The following is a 23,914-nucleotide window of genomic DNA, read 5'->3' on the forward strand; positions in this document are numbered from 1 at the left end:
ACAGCATATAACAATACAATTATGTCTTACAGGAGGAGCAGTACTGAAGGGCTAGCTTCCTCTTCAGTTCTGATGTTGAGATCTATCAAAATCCTGTTCAGTTGTCACCTCCAAAGTTTGCAGGCGAGTCGTGTATCGACTAGTCCCCCACGTTCTTGACGACTGTTAAGCCAGGACCGGATAGGTAGCAGCTGTCGTTACCCCACAGTTGTTCTCCTTCATAGAGATGAGAATGTAGCCATCATTTCCCCAGTAGGTGGACCACGAGTTCTTAATAAGCCAGTAGCTTTCCCCCTGGAGAACCCCATATCCTACCGCAAGGACAGCATGATCCAGCTCCATGGTCTGATTTCCTGGAAGGAAAAATGGAAAAGAAGCAGCTTACTACTCTCTGCTTTGAGTGGTACCTTTGAGAAGAGATTAGACTATTATTGTAGCCATCTTAAGACCCAAATTTGCTTTAGGCAGCTTTCAGGGCTTCTTTTTAGAGGCAGGAGGATGGGGGAAAGCCTTTTCTTTCTTAAATAAAGGAGGGAGATGGCAGGTAAGGAAGGGGTAAGAAGTACCCCACCCTCTCCGCACCATTCCCTTTTGGGAAGTCTTAAAATGATTAAGAAAATGTAATATTTGCGCTCCGATGAAGGAGAAGCCAGTGCCTCATGAAGAGTGAAATCCTACTGCTCCACCTATCCAATCCCTGGTATATTATCAGAAATCAAATATGAAATATCGATTGCCAGAAAAACAAAGCGGAAGTCAAGTGGCACCTTGAAGACCAACTAAGTTTTATTCAGAACATCAGCTTTCGTGTGCTAAAAACACACTTCTTCAGATGAGGGGACCTGGTATAGTGGACTGAAATACATGCAGTTTGTTGATTAAGAGGGCAAACCGGCTGGGATCAGTGTGGCAATTTAGAAGGCCGTTTGGTCTGGATAGCCGTCAAAGGTAATAAACGTTTCCTGCCAGTTGGTGTTTCTGCAAGTCTAGGTAAATCACAAAATGACATGTATTTCCTGGTTGTAGTCCACCTAAGAATATAAGAACATAAGAGAAGCCATGTTGGATCAGGCCAACGGCTCATCCAGTCCAACACTCTGTGTCACATAAGAACATAAGAGAAGCCATGTTGGATCAGGCCAATGGCCCATCCAGTCCAACACTCTGTGTCACATAAGAACATAAGAGAAGCCCTGTTGGATCAGGCCAATGGCCCATCCAGTCCAACACTCTGTGTCATAAGAACATAAGAGAAGCCATGTTAGATCAGGCCAATGGCCCATCCAGTCCAACACTCTGTGTCACATAAGAACATAAGAGAAGCCATGCTGGATCAGGCCAATGGCCCATCCAGTCCAACACTCTGTGTCACATAAGAACATAAGAGAAGCCATGCTGGATCAGGCCAATGGCTCATCCAGTCCAACACTCTGTGTCACATAAGAACATAAGAGAAGCCATGCTGGATCAGGCCAATGGCTCATCCAGTCCAACACTCTGTGTCACATAAGAACATAAGAGAAGCCATGTTGGATCAGGCCAATGGCCCATCCAGTCCAACACTCTGTGTCACATAAGAACATAAGAGAAGCCCTGTTGGATCAGGCCAATGGCCCATCCAGTCCAACACTCTGTGTCATAAGAACATAAGAGAAGCCATGTTGGATCAGGCCAATGGCCCATCCAGTCCAACACTCTGTGTCACATAAGAACATAAGAGAAGCCATGCTGGATCAGGCCAATGGCTCATCCAGTCCAACACTCTGTGTCACATAAGAACATAAGAGAAGCCATGTTAGATCAGGCCAATGGCCCATCCAGTCCAACACTCTGTGTCATAAGAACATAAGAGAAGCCATGTTGGATCAGGCCAATGGCCCATCCAGTCCAACACTCTGTGTCACATAAGAACATAAGAGAAGCCATGCTGGATCAGGCCAATGGCTCATCCAGTCCAACACTCTGTGTCACATAAGAACATAAGAGAAGCCATGTTAGATCAGGCCAATGGCCCATCCAGTCCAACACTCTGTGTCATAAGAACATAAGAGAAGCCATGTTAGATCAGGCCAATGGCCCATCCAGTCCAACACTCTGTGTCACATAAGAACATAAGAGAAGCCATGCTGGATCAGGCCAATGGCTCATCCAGTCCAACACTCTGTGTCACATAAGAACATAAGAGAAGCCATGCTGGATCAGGCCAATGGCTCATCCAGTCCAACACTCTGTGTCACATAAGAACATAAGAGAAGCCATGTTGGATCAGGCCAATGGCCCATCCAGTCCAACACTCTGTGTCACATAAGAACATAAGAGAAGCCCTGTTGGATCAGGCCAATGGCCCATCCAGTCCAACACTCTGTGTCATAAGAACATAAGAGAAGCCATGTTGGATCAGGCCAATGGCCCATCCAGTCCAACACTCTGTGTCACATAAGAACATAAGAGAAGCCATGCTGGATCAGGCCAATGGCTCATCCAGTCCAACACTCTGTGTCACATAAGAACATAAGAGAAGCCCTGTTGGATCAGGCCAGTGGCCCATCCAGTCCAACACTCTGTGTCACACTTAAGAACAAAAGAGAAGCCCTGTTGGATCAGGCCAATGGCCCATCCAGTCCAACACTCTGTGTCACATAAGAACATAAGAGAAGCCCTGTTGGATCAGGCCAATGGCCCACCCAGTCCAACACTCTGTGTCACATAAGAGAAGCCCTGTTGGATCAGGCCAATGGCCCATCCAGTCCAACACTCTGTGTCACATAAGAACTTAAGAGAAGCCCTGTTGGATCAGGCCAATGGCCCATCCAGTCCAACACTCTGTGTCACACAGTGGCAAAAAAAAAAATTATATATATACACACACACTGTGGCTAATAGCCACTGATGGACCTCTGCTCCATATTTTTATCTAAACCCCTCTTGAAGGTGGCCATGCTTGTGGCCGCCACCACCTCCTGTGGCAGTGAATTCCACATGAATTCCACCTAATTTACTTCTCAACATCAGTCTATACATTATAAACATCATTCTTGTTTGCCATTAGAAAAAAATAAAATGAAAATGGGTTAAGTGTATGTAATGAGATAAATAGCCAATATCCCTTATTTGTGATTGCCAGAATAGTCATTCAAGTGGCCCTTCTAGCAAGAATATGGGACACATGATTAAATCTGGCCTCTGAAGAATTTCAGGTTTCTTTTTTTTTAAACCGCCAAAAAGATTCCATTCCTCTGGTTATGAAAGGAGGGACGGGGAGTGGGTTGTTAATCACCGAAGGCTCAGAAAATGCCAAAAAGCATGGGATAGTTTCATGTAGCTTCCAGATCTTTCAATCCCTCACAAAGCCCAAGATACGCCTTTTCCCATATTGGTCACCGCAAAAAGTCTTCAAGTATTGCAAAAGCCCAGACCAGAGCGAAGAGTTGCTATTCACATTAACGCAAGCGCATGCAATCATTCTAAATGTTCAGTTCAAAATTTAGATGTTCTAAGGAGGCGTGGCGAGATCTGCAATGGACAGAAAATCCTACATCTTTATAGGAGAAAGAAAGCACAGAATGCTTCTATTGAGGGATGCAAAAAGGCACACTAGCTGGGATAGTGTCCACACACCCCATCACCATGCTATTGAGGATATTCCTGCCACCCGCAGGTCCATCTATCATGTGGTGCAGAACACCATCAGTCGCACCATGCAGCCTGGCACTCCTGCTTCCCTGCTGAGTTGCAGTTAAAGCTATATGGAGAGCCAGTTTGGTGTGGAGAGCCAGTTTGGTGTAGCGGCTAAGTGCACGGACTCTTATCTGGGAGAACCGGGTTTGATTCCCCACTCCTCCACTTGCACCTGCTGGCATGGCCTTGGGTCAGCCATAGCTCTGGCAGAGGTTGTCCTTGAAAGGGCAGCTGCTGTGAGAGCCCTCTCCAGCCCCACCCACCTCACAGGGTGTCTGTTGTGGGGGAGGAAGGGAAAGGAGATTGTGAGCCGCTCTGAGACTCTTCGGAGTGGAGGGCGGGATATAAATCCAATATCTTCATCTACCTCACAGGGTGTCTGTTGTGGGGGAGGAAGGTAAAGGAGATTGTGAGCCGCTCTGAGACTCTTCGGAGTGGAGGGCGGGATAGAAATCCAATATCTTCATCTACCTCACAGGGTGTCTGTTGTGGGGGAGGAAGGGAAAGGAGATTGTGAGCCGCTCTGAGACTTTTCGGAGTGGAGGGTGGGATATAAATCCAATATCTTCATCTACCTCACAGGGTGTCTGTTGTGGGGGGTGGGGAAGGGAAAGGAGATTGTGAGCCGCTCTGAGACTCTTCGGAGTGGAGGGCGGGATATAAATCCAATATCTTCATCTACCTCACAGGGTGTCTGTTGTGGGGGAGGAAGGGAAAGGAGATTGTGAGCCGCTCTGAGACTCTTCGGAGTGGAGGGCGGGATATAAATCCAATATCTTCATCTACCTCACAGGGTGTCTGTTGTGGGGGAGGAAGGGAAAGGAGATTGTGAGCCGCTCTGAGACTCTTCGGAGTGGAGGGCGGGATATAAATCCAATATCTTCATCTTCTTCTTCTATCTTATACCATAACCCAGCTGCAAACAACAAAAAAGGGCTCAAAGGGTGGGAGTAGATTAAGAATGCGGAGCTTAGTTCCTCCATTTTGAAGACAAAACTTATCTCTATATCCTTTCCTAGATTTTCTAGATTGGCTGCAGGTAGACATCCACATGGACGCTCCACTTGCAGCCTTCCACCTCCCGCGGCTCCACATTTCCTCCTTTGAATCAGATGAAGAGGTTTTCCTTTGATCCAGTTTAAAGGCACAAGCTCTGCAAGTCGTGTTCAAAAGTTCCCCAAAATGAAGAGGCGTACTGTGTTCGATGTTTGTGGAGGGGAGCCAGTGTAGAAGTAGCCATAGGCTTGTCCTCGTTGGTGATGTTTATTGAGACTTTCCATACGGTACCAGCCTCTCTTGGTTAGTCAAAGCTTATGGAGCCATCCCACCCAAATGTCTGCCCACTGAAGAAGCCACAAGCTCAGGAGCCAAACCATACTTACCACATTGTGGCTCATAGTAGATGCCATTAGCATAGAAGGCAAAGGATTTGTGAGAGGCGTCGAGGTTCACAGCCACAGGGCCATGCTTGTAGAGAGCGGCCTTTAGGGCAATGGCATTTCCAGAGTCCACGTTGAAATAGCCAGAGACTTGTGCTGTCAGCTCTGATTGGTTATAGTGGCAGTAGCCATTCTGGAAAGCAAGCACAACAGCAAAAGGTGAGAAAGCGGCTGCAGATTTGGGTATGAGCCTACAGTTCAGCAATTCTTTCTGATTGACAAACTGTAATGATGCATGCAATACAGGAATTCGGGGGGTCACAGTTCCACAGGATTGCAGAGAAGTCAGAGGTTTTCCAGATTCCCTAAAGGTGTGATTTCCACTGTGGTGCCCATGAGTACCGTGGAACCTGCAAGTATGTTTCCTGTTGCCTGCCTGGTTATTCCCCAAAGGAAAGAATCGTTCTCTAATTTTCTCCACTTCGTCGTAGTAGGAGGCACTTCAGAAGATGGATCAGGTGACATAATCTTTGCGTCTCAATTCCAAAACCTCCATTCTAGAATCCCATAGATGGAATTCCAACTCCATCATAGTAGGAAGCTTGGCTGAGAACCTCCTATTCTGTGAACTGTGAAAAGGGAGTTCTGGCCTCCCATGATTTTTGCAGAGGGGTCTGTCGTATAACAGCTAGGAACAGGAACAGCTTAGAGACCAACAAGCTCCCCTCATGACGTCTGGCTGTCGACTGCTGGCTTTCTACTTTTCGTTTTTTTTTTTTCTCCTGCTGCCATAGTTCACAGGCCAGGGCCTTGTTTTTGTTTCGTTTGGCTTGGCCACGGCCCTGGCTCAAAAAAGATCTCCAGAAGCGGGAAGGCATTAGGCAACCGCATGCTCCCAGCCTATGCTCTTCATCCTCTCTGCCACCTCCAGCCTCCAGTGGGCTTGTGAAGAGAGCAAGAGATACAGAGCCACCCATGAGCTCCCTCTTCTGGGAGAAGCTGGACCTGCCGCTGCCTGCTCCACCACACGTGGCTTTCTCTCCTCGGCCTCGTTGGGGGGGGGGGGGCGGGGGACAAGGTCTCCCATTGGGCTAGGGTTGCCAATCCCCAGGTGGGGGCAGGGGATCCCCAGGTTTGGAGACCCTCCCCCCGCTTCAGGGTCGTCAGAAAGCGGGGGGAGGGGAGGGAAATGTCTGCTGGGAACTCTATTATTCCCTATGGAGATTTATTCCCATAGAAAATCATGGAGAATTGATCCGTGGGTATCTGGGGCTCTGGGGGGGCTGTTTTTTTGGGGTAGAGGCACCAAATTTTCATTATAGCATCTAGTGCCTCTCCCCAAAATACCACCCCCCCAAGTTTCAAAAAGATTGGACCAGGGGGTCCAATTCTATGAGCCCCAAAAGAAGGTGCCCCTATCCTTCATTATTTCCTATGGAAGGAAGGCATTGAAAAGGTGTGCTGTCCCTTTAAATGTGATGGCCAGAACTCCCTTTGGAGTTCAATTATGCTTGTCACAGCCTTGATCTTGGCTCCACCCCTAATGTCTCCTGGCCCCACCCCCAAAGTCTCCTGGCTCCACCCCCAAAGTCCCCAGATATTTCTTGAATTGGACTTGGCAACCCTACATTGGGCTATATGAGAACACACATATCCATGAAATGCAGCTGATGGCACCATGTCAATTTGTGGAAAGGAACCTACTGAACAGGTGACGTCACTTCTGGTGACATCAGGTGGTATGACCTAATATGCGAACGAGTTCTTGCTTGGCTTTTTCTACAACCCCCCCCCCCCCCCCAACAAGGCTGTTCTAAAGAGAAAACAAGAAGTGGGCAAATGACACTGCAGTCCTTACCACTGAACAGAAGGGTGTAACTTTTCTTAGGTTGCACTGTTTAGGGTAGACACGCATGCACTTGTTCCCCAGTCACATGACTTTTGAGTGGAACCCCCAGGTCAGTGCGGTGTCTTGGTTAGAGTATGAACTAGACCTGGCCTCCATCCTTCAAATCCATCACTGGGTAGCAGCAGTGCCACATGCTGACATCAAGTGGGCATTCTCCTGCCTTTCCACTCCCCCACATCCCCAGGGGCTGGCAGGAAAACAGTGACATCGTGGAAATGAAGTTCCACTTTATGCCAATACTTTGCCCGCGAAAGATGTAAACACAACATTGGTCAGAGAGGATGTTAGGTGTGAAATGCTTTGATCTTGTATGCAAGTTTTATTGCTCTTCTTCCTGGCGAAATGCTTTTTTGGGGAGAAGAACGTCGAGACAAAGAACGTAGCCATGTAGTAAGACATAGATAGACTAGCTGGTAAGCTAGATTGGTTTTCTGTTTTATCCCAAGTACCCTATCCTGATGTTTTCTAGTAAACTTTATTTCTTTTCCTAAGCTTAAGCCTCGACTCCAATTACTGCCACTCCAAACCTCTGAATTTAACATGTATTTCCAACAATTGGTAGCAGATGGTAAATGGTTCCAACACATGTCAAGGCCAAAACTCTCACATGAGTTCAGCCAATATCTTAGACATTCTGTGGTTTGACCATAGAGTTTCTAGAGCGTCGGCTGATATGCTGACATCATCTCCAGTTTTTTTGCATGTTGGCATGTAGCATGAACATCACACCCATCTGTTTATCCACTCCCGAAGCTCCCCCATCATAACAGGAAGCAACCTGGCATCCCTATTTGGGTAACCCTTGGGCCCAATCTCTGTCTGCCTAACTTACCTGCAAAATGAGGGAAGGGAGAATTGTGTGTTTCTCTGCTTCTTGAAAGAATTGCGAAATAAAAATGTGAGACAGAGATCAAGCCACAGATGGACTCACCTGGCCCATGTAAGGCCCGTATGATTCTGTGCTAGGAATTCCACCGTGTCTCATGATCCACTCGTATGCGTACCACTCCTCGCCACCATCACAAGCGTGGTTTCCAAACCCCCAGGAACAGTCGATTAAAGCTTGCTGAGACAGCGGAGTCAGCACTCCAGTCTCAGGGAAAGGAAGAAAAAAAGATTCCTTAGTCAGGGCAGCATTCAAACTATCAAGGCTCAATGGACAAATCCACAGGGATGACTTCTTAACTGCTGATATTGTACATTTAGGGACCGTCTCTCCCCACATGTTCCCCAGAGAGTGCTGAGATCGGGGTCTCAGAACCTCCTTACAATCCCTGGGCCAAAGGAGGCCCGTCTGAAAACAACTAGAGACAGGGCCTTTTCGATTGCAGCCCCCTGTTGGTGGAACCAGCTCCCGGAGGAGGTGAGGGCCCTGCGGAATCTCAGACAGTTCTGCAGGGCCTGTAAAACAACCCTCTTCCGGCTGGCATACAACTGACCGATATCTGAATATCCAAATTCATGAACATCAGCATATCTGAACTTGGAATGCTTGAAGAACTGATTTTTAGGGAGGATGTAGCATGGTATATTGATAAATGTGTTTTTATGTATTTGACTGTATTAATTTTTAATGTATTTAATCTGATTTACTGTTAGAGTTTTATGTTGTGAGCCGCCCTGAGCCCGCTTCGGTGGGGTAGGGCAGGATATAAATCGAAATAAATAAATAAATAAATAAATAAATTTAGGAACAATGCCACAAGCCATACAAGTAGTTATGTATAAAGACAGGGGTTTGTGTGAATAATTGTGTATAAAGATGGGGTGTGTGAATTGAAGCCGGATTGGAGGTGAAAAGCTGCTTTGTATAATAAAACATAGATGGCAGTTATGGAAGTTATAGTCTTTTTTTTTTTTTGTTATACTCAGGTGAGTAGCTGTGTTGGCCTGATGCAGCAGAACAAAGCTTGAGCTAATGGCACCTTTAAGATCAACCAAGGTTTATTCAAGGTATACGCTTTCTTGTGCACACTTCTTCAGATACAATGAAATGGAAGTTTACCAGTCCATACACATGGTAGAGGGTGAGCTGTAAATTAGCATAAAACACAATGAAAATTTTAACAGATTCAAGGACCAAAAAGGAACAACAAGCTTAATTTATATGGTTGCCATTTGTTTGGGCTTAATTTCAGAGGACTCACGTAGTGAAGGAAATAAATGTCAAAATTGGAGATTGATGGGCAGATGCATCCTTAATTGTGAATGCTGAGAGTAATTAACTGAGACCCCGGCCACCACTTTCCATCTGTCTCCTTTCAAGCATGGAGGTGACCTTACAGCATCTTCTTTGAAGTGGGGCAATGGGCTGTGTAGAATTAACTCCTCTGTCCCCAGACAGAGAAATACATTCCAGTTTACCATTCCAAATTACATTACATTGGGCTATACACTACAATCTATTATTCTAATCTGCTATTCCAAATAAAAAATAAAAGAGGCTATATGTCCCTCTATGGAATTGGTGAGAATACAGATTTAAGGACTGAATGAGGTTAGCATATGTAGTGAGATAAGAAACCAATATCCCTGTTAAGCCCTGGGAATTCCATTGTTCTGAGTGTTGTAATAACTTGCAACTTAGCAATTTCCTTTCCTGGTCTGTTCCTGAAGTTCCTTTGCAACAAAACAGCCACGCTGACGTCACCCATTGAATGTCCTGGAGGTTTGAAGTGTTGTATGTCAGTGCTCACCCTCTACCTATATGTATGAAGATAACTTCCATTTCAATGTATCTGATATGCACATGATATGCACATGAAAGCTTAAACCTTTAATAAAACTCTGTTGGACTTAAAGATGCCAATGAACTCAAATTTTCTTTTTCTTTGTTATGTTTTGTATGTGCAGAGATATTTTTGACAAGGAAGGATTCTACTGTGCAGCCCCCTCAGAGGGTGGGAGGGGCTAGAGCCCCTTTCCTAAGTCTACAATGTTTGTGACTTTTCAGCCTTAGAAAAAAAGAGAGCCCGGCTCTTTCTCTCCGCGTCTATAAATTATTAAATGAAAGAGCACATTTTTCTCCCTCTTCTATAATGCTGTAACTCAGGCTCAACACAAGCTGTTACATCTTACATGAGTTGAGACACAAGTGCCTATCCTAACTTGAGGTCACGTATCCTAACTTCAGGTCTGACTGCCCCCACCCCACCCCACAATGCATAATTAACTGTGGTACTACAGTTGCCAACCTCCAGCTGGGACCTGGAGATCCCTTGGAATTTCAACTGATCTACAGACAAAAGATCAGTTTTCCTGGAGAAATGGCTGCTTCGGAAGGTGGATTCTGTGGCATTGTACTGCACCAAAATCCCTCCCCACCCCCAACCCCCTCCTCATGCTCCACACTCAAATCTCCAGGAATTTCCCAAGCTGGAGTTGGCAATATGTAGTACTCACTGCTACAGGATGCCATGTTGGTTGCTTGCTTAATATGGCTTTAAAAGAGATTTGTGGAGGAAAAAATATCTATCAGTTGTTCTTAGCTGTGAAAGCTAACTGGAATCCCCATACTTGGGGGCAGGGTAGATATGAATTATAATTACTAGGGGTTAGGCTTCCCAAATCCCCCGCCTGGGTGGGGGACCCCAGATTTGGAGCCTCCTCCCCCCCCGCTCGCCAAAAATCTGGAAAGCGGGGGGAATGGCGGCCCTTCCCACCCAGCCCCGATCCCAGCAGCTTCTCCTCTCCCCTTCCTGTTTTGTCTTCTCGCCCTCCCCACAGACGCCTCTTTTTCAACCCCCATGCCCCATCCCAGGTTGTGAGGAAAGTGGGGGGTGGGCTGTGAAGAAGGAAGGAAGGAAGGAAGGAAGGAAGGAAGGAAGGAAGGAAGGAAGGAAGGGGGAAGCGAAAAGGGGAGGGCTGGCGACGTGGAGCACGTGAAGCGCCTGGTGTGGCCGGAGAACATGAACGGCAGAGGCACGGCTGGCAAAAAATCCAGCCCCCTCCATTTCGCCGCAGGTACGACCAGCCCTGGCCCTTCCCTTCTCCCTCTCCTCCGCCGCCTCCTCTCCAGGTCTCTTGTGGGGACTCTTCCCCTCCCCTCCTCGAAGGTGCTGTTTGTTTATCTTAAGGCTGGAGCAGAAGGAAGGGATCATTTTCCCAGCGGCCTCTTCGGGCTCGTCCAGGCTTTGTGTGCGGAGACGAAAGGTGGAGACTGGCATCAGTACCAGTGTGCCCTCTAAGCTGCGGTAGTGTGAGCTAGCCCACAGATTTTTAACCTCCAGCTCACACATTTTTTGTCTTAGCTCAGGAAGGATGACCCTAGAGCACAATAATTTATGCAGTAGCTCACAACTTTAATACTGGTAGCTCACAATTTTAATGCCAGTAGCTCAGAAAGTAGTTTTTTTGCTCACAAGACTCTGCAGCTTAGAGGGAACATTGATCAGTACCCAAACTGGATGGAAATATGGGGCTCAGTAATTAGACCTCTCTTCCCCCCTCTCCCTGGGGGGAGCTGTTTTTTGGGGTAGAGGCGCCAAATTTTCAGTATAGTGTCTACTGCCTCTCCCCAAAGTACCCCCCAAGTTTCAAAACAATTGGACCAGGGGGTCCAATTTTATGAGCCCCAAAAGAAGGTGCCCCTATCCTTCATTATTTCCTATGGAAGGAAGGCATTTAAAAAGGTGTGCTGTCCCTTTAAATGTGATGGCCAGAACTCTCTTGAAGTTCAATTATGCTTGTCACAGCCTTGATCTTGGCTCCACCCCTAATGTCTCCTGGCTCCACCCCCAAAGTCCCCAGATATTTCTTGAATTGGACTTGGCAACCCTACTAGGGGTGGGCAGCTATAGGGCCAACTACAGGCCAACCTGTATAGGTTTGGCCTTTCTGTCCTTGTCTTCTGGTTGTCCAGCATGGGAAAGAGGATGCTGGACTAGAAAGATCACTGGACTGGTCCAGCAAGGCTCTTCTATCCTCCCTATGTGCGGTCTGAAGGCAACATATTTACAACCTCCCCTGCTGTCTGTAAGAACTAGACTTAAAAATATTCACTCTGCATTCTTCCCCCCTCCCCGCCATGAAGGCACACAATACTACATTTTTTCTGAAGCTCCTCTGGTCTGGTAAGTGTCTAGATGGCTCTTTCTGTCTTCAAGCCCCTGGACTCTCACCTTGAGGAAGAGGGCCCCCTCCAGCGCTCCAGTGGCAGCAAAACTCCAGCAGGATCCACAGACAGCCTGGTCCTTGACGGGGGTCACAGCTCCTTCAGTAGCCAGAGTAAAGGAAGGACATATATCAACACACCACCATTACAATCTAATTTTTAAAAGCAATTCCCTTCCACCAACGCAGTTTTTGGTGTGCAGATGGTCAAAGGAGAAGAATCATATAGTTGGATCAAACGAAGAACTTGAACTTTAAAGAACCAGAGTCCTCTTATTCTTAAGGAAACATGCAAGCTGAGGCCTGATTTTAAGATTGGCAACAGGCCTGGTGAAGAAGAAGACTGCAGATTTATGCTCTGCCCTTCTCTCTGAATCAGAGACTCAGAGCAGCTTACAATCTCCTATATCTTCTCCTTCCAAAAGAGACACCCTGTGAGGTGGGTGGGGCTGAGAGGGCTCTCACAGCAGCTGTCCTTTCAAGGACAACTCCTGCGAGAGCTATGGCTAACCCAAGGCCATTCCAGCAGCTGTAAGTGGAGGAGTAGGGAATCAAACTCGGTTCTCCCAGATAAGAGTCCGTACACTTAACCAAACTGGCTCTCACACCAAACTGGCTCTCTGAAAAAGGTCCAGTCTTTTAAATAGAGGCTTAACGGGATATTTATTAGGTGATACAACTTATTTCCATGCCATGAAAAGCTCCAGCTGCTAATTTCTATAAAATAAACCTCTAGGCAGTACATTTTTCTTCAAGCCATTGACCTGGAAACACTTCCTGATATTCAGGCTGGTTTCTGTGGTTTCTGTGGTTATTTTGAAGCTGGCCCCAAAAGGCTGCAATGAGCCAAGCTGGTAAGTGATAACCTGGCCTGATGCAAGAAGAAAAACATGGATGATTTCATTGCCTTGAAAAACACACCTGATACTTATTTAATAGCATTTCTGACTCACTCCGTCTGTCATGCTACGTCAGATTTCTTTATACCACATAACTTATAGCACCATCTCTCTCTCAGCCTAACATACGGCTGGTCTCTCACTATTAGAACTGATCTCCAGGTGATAGAGATTAGTTTGCTTGAAGAAAATGGCTGCTCTGGAACTTGAACTCTATGGCATTATGCCCCAAACCCCACCCTCCTCAGGCTGCACTGCCAAAATCTCCAGGTATTTCCCAACCCAGAGCTGGCAACCTGTTCCATTAGCAGTCTGCAATGATGCTGTCCATGCTACCATCTCAGATTTCTGCCACCTGGTTTCCCAGCGTATATGAATCAGGCTCAAAGGTTTTCACATGAACACATGAAGCTGCCTTATACTGTATCAGACCCTGGGTCCATCGAAGTCAGTATTGTCTTCTCAGACTGGCAGTGGCTCTCCAGGGTCTCAAGCTGAGGTTTTTCACGCCTATTTGCCTGGACCCTTTTTTGGAGATGCCGGGGATGGAACCTGGGACCTTCTGCTTCCCAAGCAGATGCTCTACCACTGAGCCACCGTCCCTCCCCTGCTCTCCAGGGTCTCAAGCTGAGGTTTTTCACACCATTTTGCCTGGACCCTTTTTTTGGAGATGCCGGGGATTGAACCTGGGGCCTTCTGCTTCCCAAGCAGATGCTCTACCACTGAGCCACCGTCCCTCCCCAAACATATAAACATATGAAGCTGCCTTATACTGAATCAGATCTTTGGTTCATCAAAGTCAGGCTTGTCTACTCAGACTGGCAGTGGCTCTCCAGGGTCTCAAGCTGAGGTTTTTCACACCTATTTGCCTGGACCCTTTTTTGGAGATGCCAGGGATTGAACCTGGGACCTTCTGCTTCCCAAGCAGATGCTCTACCACTGAGCCACCGTCCCTCCTTCATATGAAGCTGCCTTATACTGAATCAGACCCTCGGTCCATCAAAGTCAGTATTGTCTTCTCAGACTGGCAGCGGCTCTCCAGGGTCTCAAGCTGAGGTTTTTCACACCTATTTGCCTGGACCCTTTTTAGTTGGAGATGCCGGGAATTGAACCTGGGACCTTCTGCTTCCCAAGTAGAGGCTCAGCCACTGAGCCACCATCCCTCCTACATATGAAGCTGCCTTCTACTGAATCAGACCCTTGGTCCATCAAAGTCAGTATTGTCTACTCAGACTGGCAGTAGCTCTCCAGGGTCTCAGGCAGAGGTCTTTCACACCACCTCCTATCTGATCTTTTTAACTGGAGATGGTGGGGATTGAATATGGGACCTTCTGCATGCCAAGCGAATGCTCTGCTGGTGAGCCCCAGCCCCTCCCTCACTTTTATGCAAGCCAATATTTTTATTGTGAAGAAATTTAGGACCCAGCTGAGCGCCCAGGTCTGAGATGTCTCTATGCTTACCAAAAAGCCTCCAATCCAAAGTATCTGGCAGGTTGAGATCATTATAGCCTTGTGATGGGAAATTCCGCCCGTTATTGGGGGCCCCACTTTTTAACCTCCCCCTCAGCACTGCCATCTCCTCTGTGGTATGATCAGCCAGCTGGTTCACAGCCAGCTTGTAGGACAGGTTGGCTCGGTTCTTGGAGTGAACATACCTGGGAGGAAACAAAAAGGAGGCTTCAGAAACCATATACCGATTTTGCATTAAACGGTTTGCTACCGTTTCTCTGCGGATTTTTTTTGCTCCCGATCATTTCTGCGGATTTCGCACCAGGTCTCTGTTGCGGGGTAACTTCGGGTGTAGCTCCGCGGCAAATTGTTTTCGCATTACAATCGGATTGGCATCAGAATGGCGGAGAGAGAACATGTCGGAGGTAAACGCGGTGCTAGGTTCTACGGCTGATGATTTTGTTTGCGATGTCAAAGGGGGAGGGAGTGGGAGGAGTAACAGGCAATGGTGGGTAACGCCCCCAAAAGCTGTCGCCGCGGAACGGGATTGAATTTCCCACTGAAAGGTCTGTGGATTGAATCCGCAGGTTTTCGGGAAGTCCGCAAAAATGAGCATCTAGATACTGTGGGGTGAAAACTGTAAAGCCGCTGATCAAAACGAGGATGCGGGTCAATGTGCGAAATCCAGCATATGAACTGGAGGAAAAAGGGATGTCACCATGGTTTAAACGCTAGTGCAAAATCGGTCATAGTTTTTTTTCAGACAGGACAATGATATAAGAGTCATGGTGGTGTAGTGGTTACAGTACTGGCTTAGGACCTGGGGTTCAAGTCCCCATTCAGCTGTGAAGCTCACTAGATGATCCTGGGCCAATCTTTGTTTTTCATCTTAACCTACCTGAAAGGCTTGTTGTGGGTATAAAATGGTGGAGGGAAGAGGCACGCTCACTGTCTTCAGCTTGAGGAAGGTTAGATGAAACAGGATAGCAGCATCCTTTCCCATAATACGTGTGCTCGTCGCACTACCAGCTTTGTTCACAGGTTTTGCAGGTTTATCTGCAGAACCCATTTGACCCAAAGTGACAGCGAGAAAAAGAAGTCAAGGCTGCTTCTCACATGGCAAAGTCCTTGCGGCAACTCTGAAACTTTTGGATCAAATGCAATTCCCAGGTGTGCCCAAGGCTGATCAGATCAGGACCGCCATGCTTAGGGAAAAGCAGCTTAAACCTCTTCTCCCAGTGTCTTTCTGCTTTTTCCGCTGCTGGAGCAGCTTACCTGCACTGATGGCTACATGTCCGCGTGGGTCATTTGATGCTGGGGATTGTGGTATATTGTACTGTTGCTTTAAGAACAACTCTCGGAGGCTCTCTAGAAAGGTAAAGTTCAGGTCTTGTGACCATAACTAGGAGAGGAGTTAGAGTTACTGAGGCCTAATCATGGGGCGTTTTCGCACTGACCTTAATCGGCAGCGACGTCCCTCTTCACCGCGCAGGATCTGCGCGGATTTCGCACCAATTGCTGCGGAGCACCCGGAAGAGCCGCAAAGTCCCGCGGCTTTTGCGGCGCAAATGGAAACCACCAAAAACCAGTTTCCATTTGTGCCGCAAAAGCCGCGGGACTTTGCGGCTCTTCCGGGTGCTCCGCAGCAATTGGTGTGAAATCCGCGCAGATCCTGCGCGCTGAAGAGGGACGTCGCTGCCGATTAAGGTCAGTGCAAAAACGCCCATGGTCTTTTCTGTTAGTTGGCGGTTGTGTTTCAAAGTTCTTGTGAACACTGCTGCCTCCAGACAACAAGACAGGCGGCCAGATTCTGTGCCCAGTTCCTCTAGGAACATAAAACACGAGGCAGATAGAAAATTAAAACTTAGTCTATGTAATTTTAAAATGGATCTTATGGCTGCCTTATTCCGTTTCTTTGTCATAGTCACAGATACCCAATTTTATGAATAGTTCTGATGGTTTTATTCCACGCGTTGAAGTTAAATATTTTGCATGAATTGATTAAGTGTGCTGGTTGGTGACTGTAACAATAAACGACTACCGCCTCCAGCACTGAGCCTAGGGTTGCCAATCCCCAGGTGGGGGCAGGGGATGCCCCGGTTTGGAGGCCCTGCCCCCACTTCAGGGTCGTCAGAAAGCGGGGGGAGGGGGAGGGAAATGTCTGCCGGGAACTCTGTTATTCCCTATGGAGATTTATTCCCATAGAAAATCATGGAGAATTGATCTGTGGGTATCTGGGGCTCTGGGGGGGCTGTTTTTTGGGGTAGAGGCACCAAATTTTCAGTATAGCATCTAGTGCCTCTCCCCAAAATACCTCCCAAGTTTCAAAAAGATTGGATCAGGGGGTTAATTCTATGAGCCCCAAAAGAAGGTGCCCCTATCCTTCATTATTTCCTATGGAAGGAAGGCATTGAAAAGGTGTGCCGTCCCTTTAAATGTGATGGCCAGAACTCCCTTTGGAGTTCAATTATGCTTGTCACAGCCTTGATCTTGGCTCCACCCCTAATGTCTCCTGGCTCCACCCCCAAAGTCCCTGGATATTTCTTGAATTGGACTTGGCAACCCTAACTGATCCTTTCCCTCCCTAAAACATAAACAGGAATTAGCAGTTCCAGGGTCATAATGCACTGTTGGGGAAAACCAAATGCACCAAAGATCCACACATTGGGGCCCACTGCCATGATTCTTGCCAGTTTTGTGGGCTTTTCTGAATGTGTGTGGAGAAGTGGCTGAATTTAACACGACCGGGTCTTGCCACTCCTCATCTCTGCCATCGTCTTCTGTACCTCATGTTATGTATGAAGTTGTGCTTCCTATGTTCTGTCTCTTCCTCACTCTTGTAGGTCTTCCTGAATTTCTCCTTGTAGCGCTGGAAGAGATGCTCGTGGTGTCTGCTTATCTCTCCAGTAGTCCCAACAAATTCCTGCATGGGATTGGCCAGGATCTGGAGCTCTGGAGCTGACCTGGGCCAGTTATCACACTTGATGTCTGTGAAAGAAAAGGAAAAAAAAAGTGACTGGGGCTGTATTCTTTAGTTCCCTATGGACTGCCATGTGTTGAGGAAAAAATGGACATCCGGAGGCTCATGTTATGCAATCGGGGATGGGACGGTGGCTCAGTGGTAGAGCATCTGCTTGGGAAGCAGAAGGTCCCAGGTTCAATCCCTGGCATCTCCAAAAAAGGGTCCAGGCAAATAGGTGCGAAAAACCTCAGCTTGAGACGCTGGAGAGCCGCTGCCAGTCTGAGAAGACGATACTGACTTTGATGGACCGAGGGTCTGATTCAGTATAAGGCAGCTTCATATGTTCATATGTTCAATCTTTGTAGAAGCTAAGTAGGTCTGTTTCTGGCCTATACCTGGATGGAAGGAGACCTCTTAGGAGCCCTGAAAGCTGTTTTGGGTTCCAGGATAGGGTTGCCAATCCCCAGGTGGGGGCAGGGGATCCCCCGGTTTGGAGGCCCTCCCCCCGCTTCAGGATTGTCAGAAAGCGGGGGGAGGGGAAGGAAATGTCTGCTGGGAACTCTATTATTCCCTATGGAGATTTTTTTCCATAGAAAATCATGGAGGCTTGATCCGCGGGTTTCAGGGGCTCTAGAGGGGGCTGTATTTTGAGGTAGAGGCACCACATTTTCAGTACAGCGTCTAGTGCCTCTCCCCAAAATACCCCCCAAGTTTCAAAACGATTGGACCAGGGGGTTGAATTCTATGAGCCCCAAAAGAAGGTGCCCCTATCCTTCATTATTTCCTATAAAGGAAGGAAGGCATTGAAAAGGTGTGCCGTCCCCTTAAATGTGAGGGCCAGCACTCCCTTGGGAGTTCAATGATGCTTGTCACAGCCTTGATCTTGGCTCCACCCCTAATGTCTCCTGGCTCCACCCCCAAAGTCCCCTGGCTCCACCCCCAAAGTCCGCAGATATTTCTTAAATTGGACTTGGCAACGCTAGAACAGTATTCTTTCGCACATACCATGAGGGAGATCAAAGACACTGGATGGAAAGCTCTGGGAAAAGCTGGTGTAGTCAATCTCATACTTGTCGTAGTGGGAGCCCAAGAGGGTGTTGTATCCCGACATCTCATAATGCACAGGCACAAGCCCACTGGAAGTATCTGCCACCCATAATGTATAGACATTTTTCTTCTTGCCCCAGTGTGACACATTCTCCATCACCGTGCAGTTCCATCCATTGTAGGTTTCCTGCCGTACAGCCTGGAATCAGCAGTGGGAAGCGTTTATTTGTTTCAGTACTTATACTCCACTTTTCCTTGATGCTCATGGCAGCTAACTAGGGTCGCCAATCCCCAGGTGGGGGCAGGGGATCCCCCGGTTTGGAGGCCCTCCCCCCGCTTCAGGGTCGTCAGAAAGCGGGGGGAGGGGAGGGAAATGTCTGCTGGGAACTCTGTTATTCCCTATGAAGATTTATTCCCATAGAAAATCATAGAGAATTGATCCGTGGGTAACTGGGGCTCTGGGGGGGGGGCTGTTTTTTGGGATAGAGGCACCACATTTTCAGTACAGCATCTAGTGCCTCTCCCCTAAATGCCCCCCAAGTTTCAAAAAGATTGGACCAGGGGGTCCAATTCTATGAGCCCCAAAAGAAGGTGCCCCTATCCTTCATTATTTCCTATGGAAGGAAGGAATCGAAAAGGTGTGCCGTCCCTTTAAATGTAACAGCCAGAACTCCCTTTGGAGTTCAATTATCCTTGTCACAGCCTTGATCTTGGCTCCACCCCTCATGTCTCCTGGTTCCACCCCCAAAGTCTCCTGGCTCCACCCCCAAAGTTCCCAGATATTTCTTGAATTGGACTTGGCAACCCTACAGCTAACGCATCGCAATTTAAAGCATACAGAATAAAACAGAATCCAAAATAATTCTTCCATCCTAACAGATACCTCCATTAAAAGCTCTGGGAAAGAAAAAAAATGACTTTACAGAGCCTTTCAAGCGTTTCTAGAGATGGCAGCCCTCCTCCCCAACGTCCTCAGGGAATCCGTTCCACAGAATAGGAGCTAAACAGAAAATAATCTCCATCAGGCACCATCAGTATCCCAATGTACCTACCCACACCAATAGAGAGGAGGACCCCAAGGCACTCACCTGGAACTCAGTTAGGGCAGGGAAGATATTTTGAGGCCTAATGGGAAACTCAGATGTGCCATTGACCTGGAAGCACTTCCTGATATTCAGGCTGGTTTCTGTGGTTTCTGGAGTTATTTTGAAGCTGGCCCCAAAAGGCTGCAATGAGCCAAGCTGGTAAGTGATAACCTGGCCTGATGCAAGAAGAAAAACGTGGATGATTTCATTGCCTTGGAAAACACACCTGATACTTATTTAATAGCATTTCTGACTCACTCCGTCTGTCATGCTACGTCAGATTTCTTTATACCACATAACTTATAGCACCATCTCTCTCTCAGCCTAACATACCTCACAGGATCGTTGTGAGATAAGGGGAGGACAGTGTTGTAAGCCGCTTTGGGTCCCGACTGGAGAGAAAAATGGTATAAATATATCAAACCATTGGCATGTTTCTTTGGTTGAAAGCCAGTGTGACATATTCATACGCATATCAGATAGGGTTGCCAATCCCCAGGTGGGGGCAGGGGATCCCCCGGTTTGGAGGTCCTCTCCCCGCTTCAGGGTCATCAGAAAGCGGGGGGGAGGGGAGGGAAATGTCTGCTGGGAACTCTGTTATTCCCTATGGAAATTTATTCCCATAGAAAATAATGGAGAATTGATGAACGGGTATCTGGGGCTCTGGGGGGCTGTTTTTTGGGGTAGAGGCACCAAATTTTCCGTACATCATCTAGTGCCTCTCCCCAAAATACCCCCCAAGTTTCAAAAAGATTGGACCAGGGGGTCCAATTCTATAAGCCCCAAAAGAAGGTGCCCCTATCCTTCATTACTTCCTACGGAAGGAAGGCATTGAAAAGGTGTGCCGTCCCTTTAAATGTGATGGCCAGAACTCCCCTTTGGAGTTCAATGATGCTTGTCACAGCCTTGATCTTGGCTCCACCCCTAATGTCTCCTGGCTCCACCCCCAAAGTCCCCAGATATTTCTTACATTGGACTTGGCAACCCTACTCAGTGGGCAAGTTGTGAGGAGAAAACAAGGGAAGCAAGGACCTTGGGAGAAAAACAAGAAAGGTCGTTATAAACAGGAGCATCTGTTCTTTTTTAAAAAAATGAAAAGCAGTTTGGGGAGGGATCTGTTGTTAGAGATAGCAGGGGAGAGGGTGCTTGCCGCTTTCCCCACTGCTTTTCTACTTGAAATTGCTCCTCCATTCTTCCCAGACCTGTTCTCCCTGCAGAGCTATGCGTTTTTATCCTGCGAAGAGCCTATCTCAAGAAACAACCAGCGAAGGTTAATCTTGTGATATAGTGCCAAACACCCATGCTAAACATACATGTGGAAAAAGATTTCTGCACAGAGAACAATGGCTTTCTTATTAGGTCATTGCCACCCTACATACCATGATAATACTGGATCCGGCTGTTTCCTTCTGTCGCGTTGAACCATGCCTCAAAGGGCTCCTCTATTTCAGCATAAGGCAGTTTTAGAACCCCTAAAGGAAACGAGATGGTTGGAACAGAGGTCAGGTTGCCAGTCTCCAGGTGGTGGCTGAAGAGCTCCTGGAATTACAACTGGTCTCCAGATCAGGTTGCTAACTTCCAGGTGGGGCTGGAGATCTGCTATTACAACTGATCGCCAGACAGCAGAGATCAGTTCCTCTGGAGAAAATGGCTGCTTTGGATTATATGGCATTATATTCCACCAAGGTCCCTCCTCTCCCCAAACTTTGCTGTTCCCAGGCTCCACCCACAAATGTTCCAAGTATTTCCCAGACCAAGAGCTGGCCATCCTATCTCCAAGTTACAGAGATCGATTCTCCTGGAGAAAATGGCTGCTCTGGACAGGGTTGCCAATTCCGATTCAAGAAATATCTGGGGACTTTGGGGGTGGAGCCAGGAGCAAGGGTGTGACAAGCATAATTGAACTCCAAAGGGCCATCACATTTAAAGGGACCGCACACCTTTTAAATGCCTTCCCTCCATTAAAAATAATTATGGATAGGGGCACCTTATTTGGGGGCCCATAGAATTGGACCCCCTGCTCCAATCTTTTTGAAACTTGGAGTGTTTTGAGGAGAGGCACCAGATGCTATGCTGAAAATTGGGTGCCTCTAACTCAAAAAACACCCCCCCCCCCGAGCCCTAGATACCCACGGATCAATTCTTCATTATATCCTATGGGAATCGGTCTCCATAGGGAATAAGGGAGTGCCCAGTAGGCATTTCCCTCCTCCCCCTGCTTTCTGATGACCCTGAAGCGAGAGGAAAGCCTCCAAACTGGGGGACCCCCTACCCCCACCTGGGGATTGGTAACCCCAGCTCTGGAAGGTGGACTCTATGGCATATCCTACTGAGATCCCTCCCCCCCCACCAAAGCCCCACCCTCCACCCCCTCCAGGAATTTCCCAACCCAGAGCTAGCAACCTTAGCACTGGCCTCTGGAAACAGTATGAGGGCTTGTCACGAAGTGCATGGCCTGTTTTGATTTGTGCAAAGGCAGGGCACAGGGTTTGAATCCATGACCTTCCTGATCTCGGTTTGCTCCCTCAGCCACTGTGGCATCTCCAAACTTGGCAAGCATCTGCTTGTCATATGCTAAACACAGTTTGTGTTACACTTGAACACGTTATGGGCTTTTGGAAGTACAGAAATGCCCCCTTCTCCCATCATCTGGAAAGGGCCTGCTCAGGTACCACTGGTCTGAACTATGTAGTATAAGCATTGGTAGAGATGGGTCTGTTCCATAACCCCTCTTCACAATTAAAAGTTTATCTGCAGCATTTCTTCCGGATGGGTTGAAAGCTGAGAATACCCCACCCCTCAGGACATCTTTTGAGATTTTACAAGTGCTGAGATGCACAACAGCTGTTCCTCCTGTCCACATATCACAACAGGTCTCAACAGGGCTTTTTTTTGGTAGAAAAAGCCCAGCAGGAACTCATTTGCATATTAGGACACACCCCTGATGTTAAACTAGCTGGAACTGCGTTTCTGTGCATTCCTGCTCCAAAAAAAAAAAAAGCACTGAAAGGGTCCTGCTTGGAGATAATGAAAAATTAATATCAAAAGTATATAAACTATTATTGAAATGGTTTACAGAAGAAGAAGTAGTAAAGTCTCAAATGGTTAAATGGGCAATTAATGTGAATAGAGAAATACAAATGGATATGTGGGAGCACCTTTGGAAGAATTCGATGAAGATTTCAACCTGTCAGAGTATTAAGGAGAACTGTTTTAAGGTGATGTATAGGTGGTATATGACTCTGAAAAAGCTGGCTAGGATGAGTAAGAAGATGTCGGATAGATGTTGGAAATGTAGAAAACACGAAGGTTTTTTCTTTCACATGTGGTGGACTTGTGAAAAAGCGAAAGAGTTTTGGAAGATGATACAACAAGAAATCTCCAAAATTTTGGGTTATGATTTTAAGAAAACTGCAGAGACTTTTTTGCTTGGATTATAATTAGAAAAATTTCCAAAGGAAGACAGGACTTTAATTTGGTATTTGCTCTCAGCTGCTAGGACATTGTATGCGCAGCTGTGGAAACAGGGAAAAATACCAGAGAAATGGGATTGGATTGTGAAAGTTTTATTGTGGAGTGAGATGGACAAATTAACTAAAACTTTAAGAGACTACGATTTAGATATATTCAAAAAGGAGTGGAAGAAATTGAAAGGATATATGGAGACAGAGTGGAACGTAAAAAGACATTGGACAATTTTTTAGTATTAATGAGAAAAGAAAAGTATTGAACTTTGATTGGTTAGCGGTACCTTATAATTGAATTTAAATTTATAACTTCGGGGAAGTCAAATATTGGAGGGAGGGGGAGTTGAAATATCATATGGGTTAGTATAGAAAAGAGACAATTAAATATTGTAACCATATGTTATTAATAAATTGTTAAAAAAAGCAGCACTGCATCTCAGAGAACAAAGCACTAAAGAGGCAATCAAGCAAACATTCAGGGGTACCAAGAGCCCCCTGCATTACCTGTGGCCTGATAAGCATCCCCAAACTTGAGAAGAGTCTGCAGAGGTTTGCCTTCGATTGCTGAAACAGAAAAATAGAGTTTGCTTCTAATAGGTCCCCATATTGTTTTGTTTCTTTACAGGTTTGCAGCAAAGGGTATCAGCTCACAATCATCTCTCCCCAGTGAAACAGATGTAAAACAACACAGAATGACAAACAAAACAGAATCTGAGTCTTTGGTTCTCGTTTTTCTAAGAAAAATCTTATGCCAAGACTCAAACAATTCACCACCATTACCCATACCTCTCTACCACCCAGGAGGACATCATTTAATCACACAAGATATTTCTACTTTCTGCCTGGGATTCAGCACTTGCTCACTAAACAGCTAATCGACAGGATCGCGCTCTCGTACGCGGGCTTACCAAAGAAACAAGTCCACAT

General features: G+C 46.9%; 1 protein-coding gene across 1 annotated transcript; it reads right to left on the reverse strand.

Annotated features, from left to right (window-relative positions):
• Positions 1-23,914, reverse strand: LOC132586460 (digestive cysteine proteinase 1-like). Its single transcript, XM_060258540.1, has 11 exons — positions 23,896-23,914; positions 23,492-23,551; positions 20,900-20,992; positions 19,524-19,696; positions 18,394-18,634; positions 17,213-17,414; positions 14,439-14,632; positions 12,087-12,178; positions 7,898-8,059; positions 5,061-5,250; positions 1-353 (listed from the first exon to the last, which is right to left on the reverse strand). The coding sequence occupies exons 1-11, from the start codon at positions 23,912-23,914 to the stop codon at positions 166-168; spliced, it is 1,614 nt and encodes a 537-aa protein (XP_060114523.1). The 3' UTR covers positions 1-165.

The sequence above is a fragment of the Heteronotia binoei genome, chromosome 17 (genome assembly GCF_032191835.1).
Source record: "Heteronotia binoei isolate CCM8104 ecotype False Entrance Well chromosome 17, APGP_CSIRO_Hbin_v1, whole genome shotgun sequence".
Taxonomy (NCBI): domain Eukaryota; kingdom Metazoa; phylum Chordata; class Lepidosauria; order Squamata; family Gekkonidae; genus Heteronotia; species Heteronotia binoei.

Excerpts from the sequence above, each read along its gene's own strand:
- LOC132586460 (XM_060258540.1), bottom strand. Across the intron at positions 19,697-20,899 it reads CCGGATCCAGTATTATCATG|GCCAGGTTATCACTTACCAG; the intron begins GTATGTAGGGTG and ends TTCTTGCATCAG. Across the intron at positions 8,060-12,086 it reads AGGGGGCCCTCTTCCTCAAG|ACTGGAGTGCTGACTCCGCT; the intron begins GTGAGAGTCCAG and ends CCTTTCCCTGAG.